Genomic DNA, 9,423 nt, shown 5'->3' on the forward strand with positions numbered 1-9,423 from the left:
GTGTTGTTTTAATCTATTTTCACTCATCTGCAATTTGAACATCATTTTCTTTTAAATCATTAGAGTAAGAATTACTAATCACTCAAATCCCTGAGGACGATCTTTAAATACTACTTCGAAACTTGGTTCACTTGCCAAGTGATAGGTTTGCGAAAAAACCCCATCAAGTTTCTGGCGCCGTTGCCGGGGAAACCAATCCTCAATGAAATTAGCCACTCATGACCATTACAAATTCTGCCAGCATTGGTTATATCTGTTTCGGTTTTTATAATTTTTCACAAGGTAGATGAAATAATTTGGACTCGATGTCTTCATGAGAATTGTAGAACATCTTCTTATCTTTCATATGAGATAAGGATGAGTATGATAGGAGTACTATAACTCCATATATGTCTGTTTTAGTGAAGAGGGGTCAAGCTGCCAGTATTCCTTATAGTTGTTTCGGTTTTTATCATTTTTAACATGGTAGATGAAGGAATTAGGATTTTGTGTCTTCATAAGAGTTATAGGAAATCTTCTTATCTTTAATATGAGATAAGGATGAGCCTGATAGGAGCATTATAACTCCAGATATTCTATGATTAGTAATGGTTGTCACTTCACAATGAGTGATTAAAATATGTTGAAGGTTGTTTGGGATGTGTTATTTCATGAATATGTTGACTAATATTGATTAATGTTGTTGAGACGAGTTGAGTTGTATTAGTGGTACATTGTTGTAAGATGCTATTTTGAGCTGTACGGTTGTGTTGTGTTGTGTGTTAATATTGGTGGTTGTAGGCCGTAAGGCTGAGTTGTTGTAGGCCGTAAGGCTGAGTTGTTGTAGGCCGAAGGGCTGAGTTGTTGTAGGAGATCTCCGAGTTTATATGCATGACGACGCATTATATGAATATTGATGACCAGGTTGAAAAATCAATGGGATGTAAGTTGATGAAGTGTTGATAGTTGTGGTTATTTATATTTCTTAAATTTTCTATATGTTATTTCTTTTATACTAGCTTACCCTTTTGTTGTTTTCATGTGGTTGGACTGCAATGATCATACTATGTATGGGAGCAGAGCAGGGATAGGTGGTGTATCTGTAGCTGGAAGGTGGAGCTGAATCCTTTAGGATGCTTTGTTTGTTTTTCAGTCACTTGGCATAGTGACTTTTGATGAAATGTTTGTATTGTACGCCCTAACTCTAGTTGGATTGGAACATTCGTATATATTTATATTCTAGATCCTATATTTATATACTTGTTCTATTCTACCTAGTGTTTCCGGTGTGCTGTGGTTCTGATTTTCAAGCCCAAGCTCAATATCTCTGCCATCATTGCAGCTGCAGCTCTAGAATCATGGCTGCAGCCCCAGGTTCAAATGCCAAAAATTTTTAAGTGATTTTAAGACCCATTTTCCACTTCCAAGCTACGAATACACTTCTCTTCACTCTCTTTTCATGTTCTCAACCTCTAAACCCTTCCACACTCTCTTATACTCCCACTCTCTTCTCATGAGTCTCTCTTGTTGGTAGGAGATTAATGAAATATTTCATAGTTCTTAAAGTCAAAAAGTAATCCTAAAGTCATTAAGCTCAAAACATGATTCCTCTATGTTTTGAGTTCAACACTTCGCATTAAGAACAAGAACTTGAACAATGTGACTAACCAAATCAAGTCTATCCCTAGAACAAGAATTGATTAGGTATTCAAAGTATTCACAAAATAATTTACAAAATTACTAAATCACAAGATTAAAAATTACTAATTAGCACCAAATCCCCGGCAACGGCGCCAGAAACTTGATGGGGTTTTTTCGCAAACCTATCACTTGGCAAGTGAACCAAGTTTCGAAGTAGTATTTAAAGATCGTCCTCAGGGATTTGAGTGATTAGTAATTCTTACTCTAATGATTTAAAAGAAAATGATGTTCAAATTGCAGATGAGTGAAAATAGATTAAAACAACACAATAAAACAAATGTAATAAGGACAATGATTAAGAAACAAGGATTGGTTCGGAAGCACTTGCTAACTCATATATCTTCTTAAAATAAATGCTATTCTAATTCCATTATTTCCACGTTCATTAAGTAATCCAACAAGATTCCTCAAGGTTGAATCCTAAAGTCATTAAGCTCAAAACATGATTCCTCTATGTTTTGAGTTCAACACTTCGCATTAAGAACAAGAACTTGAACAATGTGACTAACCAAATCAAGTCTATCCCTAGAACAAGAATTGATTAGGTGCAAGATTCAGTTCGGGTTTTCAAAAACGTTTTCCAACTGGATTCAAAAACCAAAAATTCATACAACGGGTGATCAAGCCGATATAAGCATTAAGTAAAGAATCATACACAAATAATGAGATTAAAATGCATATATTTAAGAAGGAGAAGAGTGGTCCAGCTTCATTCCTCCATCCATAACCTTGGTTGTTATTGTTGCTTCTCCAACCTTGATTTCCCTGCATATAATTGTTAGTGCTATAATTACGGGAATTAAAATTACCTCCTTGTTGTTGGTTCCCCACATAGTTGACCTCTTCTTCATTTGGAATTTCTGAACAGTGACCATTGGGATGATCTCCTCCACAAAAATCACATTTTAAGGGAGGATTTTGTTGGGTTGAAAAAGAAGCAATAGCATGAAGCTGTTGTGGAATCTTGGCCATCTGCTTAGTCAATGCTTCAATTTGTTGAGATAGCAGCTTATTCTGAGCAAGGATTGCATCATTAGTGTTAAGATCAAGAACTCCTCTTCTATGAGATTGATGTCTTCCATGCTCTGCTTGTTGATCAGAAGATGCCAAAGACTCTATAATTTGAGTGGCCTCTTCTGGACTCACAGTCATCATGGTGCCACCAGCTGCTGCATCTAATAACATCTTCACCTCAGGCTTGATTCCATTCACAAAGAAATTCAGTTGAGCTATATCTTCAAACCCGTGGTTAGGACATTTCCTGAGCAATGACTTAAAGCTGAAATTAGATTAAAACAACAAATGTAGTAAGGTCAATGATTAAGAAACCTCTGTTTTTCACTTGCAACTCATGACCATTACAAATTTAATCAAGCCTATTTCAAGGTTAATAATTCTCTAAGGTTTCATTTTCATCATGCTCTCTAAGGTTTGGTTAGGGTGAGGAATTTATGATTGGTATAGGCTTAAGGGTTGAATAAAGGGTAATGCTCAAATGGGTTTCAAACAAAGATTTTTCTCAAATGAAGGTTAGCTGTTTGGTTATAGGCTCAACAGATCTTCAATATGAACAACATAATGCCTTGATCTTTTCCATCACTTTTTACAAGAGCAACAATTTCAAGAATCAAACAATGCAAACACATATGCTATGATGGTGACTCTCAAACATATAAGTGTTTGTATTGGGTGTTCTCACTCACTGGCTTGGCTCAATAAATCCAACCACTGACCTTTCATGTCAAGTTAAAGAGATGCTCATGAATTCTAAGATTATGCATAAATGATAGAGTGCAACCAAAAGATGAGTATTAACAACACTTTTTTTTTCGGTGAGTTTAAAGATGAAAGTTTTCTTCTTGCTGATTTGAAACAACTTGACTTGTCTTTCAAAAAGAACTGAGTGTTTCAATAGTCAGTGATTATTCACAAACTAGTGACTTTCCACAAAAACCCCAAATGTTTATTAGTACTTGATCTAAGCACCACAAGCCAAAACAACACATGCATAATTATAACATCCAACACATAAAACCATAACTAACACAAAACAAACAGATAGTTTAAACTGAACAAACTAGCAATAAACCACCATAATATTTAAATACTAAAATTTAAAATTGCAAAAAAAAATTAAAATGAACTTTTCTCCACAGTCTGTCTCAAAAATCCTCTGACTCGGATTCGTTGATAAGTGCTCAAATTGCATATTTTTATGCTTAATTTGGCACTTATTTTGGATGAGATATAAGTAATTTTGGTTATGTTTGACCCTCCAAATAGATGAACTAAGATTAATCTAAGGAGTTACAAGAGTGTAGTTTCTTTGGCTAAAAATATTTCCTTTTTGTGTAGGTTTTGATGAAATTGGAAATCCAAGGCTATAGCCCCCATTCCAGAGCTGCAGCCTTGGAGCTTTGTGCGTATATAGACCAATTCCAGAGAGTTGGAGCTGCAGCCCCCATTCCAGAGCTGCAGCCTTGGGTTAAAAATCCCAACTTTTCCTTGGACAGAACATATGTGGGGCCTAAAATTAAGGAGAAAAATAGTGGGGGACAAAAATTAAGGAAAGAAACAAGAAGCACATGAGCACTAAATTAAAAAGAAAGACAAGGGGCCTTAAATTAAGGAGAAACAAACAAGGAAAAAGGGAAAAATAATTAGTGGTTTTCCACTAATTGAACCACTAATGAAGGCTACAGCTGGACATCCACTAGGCTACAGCTAGAGACCAATTGGAGGGGGCAAGTGTTCTTTTTAGTAACACACAGATTGGGGGGCTGAGGATACACACGAAGGAGGGAACCCAAATTCTCTGGTTTTTCACTTCCAACTTTGTACTCTCTTATGGAATTTGCTGCAGAATTTGTAATGGCCATGAGTGGCTAATTTCATTGAGGATTGGTTGGATGTAACTACTAACTCTTCTCCTTCTTAAATATATGCATTTTAATCTCATTATTTGTGTATGATTCTTTACTTAATGCTTATATCGGCTTGATCACCCGTTGTATGAATTTTTGGTTTTTGAATCCAGTTGGAAAACGTTTTTGAAAACCCGAACTGAATCTTGCACCTAATCAATTCTTGTTCTAGGGATAGACTTGATTTGGTTAGTCACATTGTTCAAGTTCTTGTTCTTAATGCGAAGTGTTGAACTCAAAACATAGAGGAATCATGTTTTGAGCTTAATGACTTTAGGATTCAACCTTGAGGAATCTTGTTGGATTACTTAATGAACGTGGAAATAATGGAATTAGAATAGCATTTATTTTAAGAAGATCTATGAGTTAGCAAGTGCTTCCGAACCAATCCTTGTTTCTTAATCATTGTCCTTATTACATTTGTTTTATTGTGTTGTTTTAATCTATTTTCACTCATCTGCAATTTGAACATCATTTTCTTTTAAATCATTAGAGTAAGAATTACTAATCACTCAAATCCCTGAGGAAGATCTTTAAATACTACTTCGAAACTTGGTTCACTTGCCAAGTGATAGGTTTGCGAAAAAACCCCATCAAGTTTCCATTATTTCCACGTTCATTAAGTAATCCAACAAGATTCCTCAAGGTTGAATCCTAAAGTCATTAAGCTCAAAACATGATTCCTCTATGTTTTGAGTTCAACACTTCGCATTAAGAACAAGAACTTGAACAATGTGACTAACCAAATCAAGTCTATCCCTAGAACAAGAATTGATTAGGTGCAAGATTCAGTTCGGGTTTTCAAAAACGTTTTCCAACTGGATTCAAAAACCAAAAATTCATACAACGGGTGATCAAGCCGATATAAGCATTAAGTAAAGAATCATACACAAATAATGAGATTAAAATGCATATATTTAAGAAGGAGAAGAGTTAGTAGTTACATCCAACCAATCCTCAATGAAATTAGCCACTCATGGCCATTACAAATTCTGCAGCAAATTCCATAAGAGAGTACAAAGTTGGAAGTGAAAAACCAGAGAATTTGGGTTCCCTTCTTCGTGTGTATACTCAGCCCCCCAATCTGTGTGTTACTAAAAAGAACACTTGCCCCCTCCAAATGGTCTCTAGCTGTAGCCTAGTGGATGTCCAGCTGTAGCCTTCATTAGTGGTTCAATTAGTGGAAAACCACTAATTATTTTTCCCTTTTTCCTTGTTTGTTTCTCCTTAATTTAAGGCCCCTTGTCTTTCTTTTTAATTTAGTGCTCATGTGCTTCTTGTTTCTTTCCTTAATTTTTGTCCCCCACTATTTTTCTCCTTAATTTTGGGCCCCACATATGTTCTGTCCAAAGAAAAGTTGGGATTTTTAACCCAAGGCTGCAGCTCTGGAATGGGGGCTGCAGCTCTGGAAGTGTTTCCATACGCACAAGGCTTCAAGGCTGCAGCTCTGGAATGGGGGCTGCAGCTCCAACTCTCTGGAATTGGTTTCCATACGCACAAGGCTTCAAGGCTGCAGCTCTGGAATGGGGGCTGCAGCTCCAACTCTCTGGAATTGGTTTCCATACGCACAAGGCTTCAAGGCTGCAGCTCTGGAATGGGGGCTGCAGCTCCAACTCTCTGGAATTGGTTTCCATACGCACAAGGCTTCAAGGCTGCAGCTCTGGAATGGGGGCTGCAGCTCCAACTCTCTGGAATTGGTCCATATACGCACAAGGCTCCAAGGCTGCAGCTCTGGAATGGGGGCTGCAGCTCCAACTCTCTGGAACACTTCTTTTTGGTTCATGCTTCATGGCTGCAGCTCTGGTTTTGGGGCTATAGCCTTGGATTTCCAATTTCATCAAAACCTACACAAAAAGGAAATATTTTTAGCCAAAGAAACTACACTCTTGTAACTCCTTAGATTAATCTTAGTTCATCTATTTGCAAGTGAACCAAGTTTCGAAGTAATATTTAAAGATCGTCCTCAGGGATTTGGGTGTTTAGTAATTCTTTCTCTAATGATTTATACGAAATTGATGTTCAAATTGTAGATGAGTGAAAATAGATTAAAACAACAAAATAAAACAAACGTAGTAAGGTCAATGATTAAGAAACAAGGATTGGTTCGGAAGCACTTGCTAACTCATATATCTTCTTAAAATAAATGCTATTCTAATTCCATTATTTCCACGTTCATTAAGTAATCCAACAAGATTCCTCAAGGTTGAATCCTAAAGTCATTAAGCTCAAAACATGATTCCTCTATGTTTTGAGTTCAACACTTCGCATTAAGAACAAGAACTTGAACAATGTGACTAACCAAATCAAGTCTATCCCTAGAACAAGAATTGATTAGGTGCAAGATTCAGTTCGGGTTTTCAAAAACGTTTTCCAACTGGATTCAAAAACCAAAAATTCATACAACGGGTGATCAAGCCGATATAAGCATTAAGTAAAGAATCATACACAAATAATGAGATTAAAATGCATATATTTAAGAAGGAGAAGAGTTAGTAGTTACATCCAACCAATCCTCAATGAAATTAGCCACTCATGGCCATTACAAATTCTGCAGCAAATTCCATAAGAGAGTACAAAGTTGGAAGTGAAAAACCAGAGAATTCCAAATGAAGAAGAGGTCAACTATGTGGGGAACCAACAACAAGGAGGTAATTTTAATTCCCGTAATTATAACACTAACAATTATATGCAGGGGAATCAAGGTTGGAGAAACAACAACAACAACCAAGGTTATGGATGGAGGAATGAAGCTGGACCATCCAATAGGCCACCACCACAACAACAACAGCAACATCAGCCTGCTTATCCTTCTATGCATGAAAGAACCAGCAAGTTGGAGGATACTCTGAACCAGTTCATGCAGGTGTCTATGAACAATCAGAAGAACACAGAGGCATCTATCAAGAATTTGGAGGTGCAGGTGGGTCAGCTAGCTAAGCAATTAGCTGACATGTCTAAAGGCCCATTTTCAGCCAACACCAAGACCAACCCCAAGGAGTATTGCCAAGCCATAACAACAAGAAGTGGAAAGGTGGTAGGTAGTGATGTTGGGGTAAGTGAGAAAAATGAAAAGAAAGAAAATGTTGAATTGACGGGGGTTGAGGAAGAGATTGAGAAGAATGAGGAAGAAAAAAATAATAGTGAGAGTGTAAATAATGAGAAAATAAGAGAGAAAAATGAGATTGAGAAGGAGAAGAATAAAAAGAAGGGCAAGGAAGTTAGTTCTACTGTTCCTATTAAAGACTTACCTTACCCTCATGCCCCATCTAAGAAAGAGAAGGAAAGACAATTTGCAAGGTTTCTGGACATCATCAAGAAGCTACAAATTAATATTCCTTTCACTGAAGCCATGGAACAAATGCCTACATATGCCAGGTTCATGAAGGGATTGTTAACTAAGAAGAAAAGAATTCTTGAAGAAGAGACTGTGGAGCTTGAGGCAGGTTGTAGTGCTATTATACAAAAGTCTCTACCTCAAAAATCTAGAGACCCAGGCAGTTTCACTCTCCCTGTATCAATTGGTAATCTGTCAGTGGGTAAGGCACTCTTAGATCTTGGAGCTAGTATTAATTTGATGCCTTTATCCATGTTGAAAAAGATAGGAGAAGTGGAAGTGAGACCTACAAGAATGACCTTGCAGTTGGCAGACAGATCCATCAAGATTCCACATGGTATAGTGGAAGATATGATTGTAAAGGTTGACAAGTTCATGTTCCCAGTTGATTTTGTAGTGATGGACATGGAAGAAGATGTGGAGGTTCCATTGATTCTGGGCAGACCCTTTATGAAGACAGCTCGAGTTCTCATTGACATGGATGAAGGAAAGCTGAAAGTGAGGGTCCAAGATGAGGAAGTGAGTTTCAATGTATTTGAAACAACAAAGTTTCCAAAAGGTCACAAAGATTGCTTCAGAATTGATGCATTAAATGATATGTACTTAGAAACTCAAAATGATTTCAAGAGCTCATCGCCACTAGAGAAGGCTTTGCTTATCTCTAATGAAGAATTGGAAAAAGTCATTGGTAAAGCTTGTCATCTACAATTGGAATTGGAACATAAAGCATTTTGGGCTTTGAAGGCCTTGAATTATGATTTGAAGGCAGCAAGAGAGAAAAGAAAGCTTCAATTGCATGAATGGGAAGAAAGAAGATTGAAAGCTTATGAGTCTTTTAAGTCTTACAAGCACAAAGCCAAGATATACCATGCCAAGAAGATTCTGAACAGGAACTTCCAACCTGGCCAACAAGTATTATTGTTCAATTCCAGAGCCATTGAACTTGAAGATCCTGGCTCTAGAAGGACTTGGCTAGTTAATGGTCAGAGGCTCAAGCATTATTTGGGTGGTGAGGTGGAGAGATTCACTACCAGCACACATTTGAAGGAGCCATGAACAAACAGGATTGTCAAGCTAAAGACATTAAATTAGCACGTTCTTATTTTGATTTCTATTTTTAGATTCCCAATTTAGTTTGAATAGTAAGTAATTAAGAGTTTTTGTTCATAGAATTGCTTGATATCAGTATGAATGTTGCTTGATGATTTGCATGTTTGTGTTTTGCTAATTTCATATTTTGGTTACTACTTGTTGTGTTATTTAGGCTTCATGAGTAAATGATATGGTAGTATCAATGCATGTTTGAATGTATGATATTCATGTGTCATTGCATATCTTATATTTTGTGTGTCATGTTAGTTGCACTTGGTTAATTGTGTGATTGTTTGTGTTAATTAGGAGTTCATTATAGCTGTTAAAAATGTGGGAGTGTAGGAACAAGTTTTAGAGAGGTTGAGAGCTATGAAAGAGTGAAAAAGGAAGTAA

At 36.7% G+C, this 9,423-nt stretch overlaps 1 protein-coding gene across 1 annotated transcript; it reads left to right on the forward strand.

Annotated features, from left to right (window-relative positions):
* The first annotated feature begins 7,416 nt into the window (after positions 1-7,416).
* On the forward strand, positions 7,417-8,994 carry LOC145956152 (uncharacterized). The gene is made up of 2 exons (XM_083071718.1): positions 7,417-7,744; positions 7,847-8,994. The coding sequence occupies exons 1-2, from the start codon at positions 7,417-7,419 to the stop codon at positions 8,992-8,994; spliced, it is 1,476 nt and encodes a 491-aa protein (XP_082927844.1).
* Positions 8,995-9,423: the final 429 nt, after the last annotated feature.

The sequence above is a fragment of the Cajanus cajan genome, chromosome 3 (genome assembly GCF_000230855.2).
Source record: "Cajanus cajan strain Asha chromosome 3, NIPB_CcT2T_4, whole genome shotgun sequence".
NCBI lineage: Eukaryota > Viridiplantae > Streptophyta > Magnoliopsida > Fabales > Fabaceae > Cajanus > Cajanus cajan.

What these genes read in the sequence shown, in the direction of transcription:
- LOC145956152 (XM_083071718.1), top strand. Translation starts at nt 7,417, where the DNA reads ATGCATGAAAGAACCAGCAAGTTGGAGGATACTCTGAACCAGTTCATG. An exon ending in TGAGGAAGAAAAAAATAATA is followed by an intron (nt 7,745 to 7,846) that starts GTGAGAGTGTAA and finishes TTCCTATTAAAG; the next exon opens with ACTTACCTTACCCTCATGCC.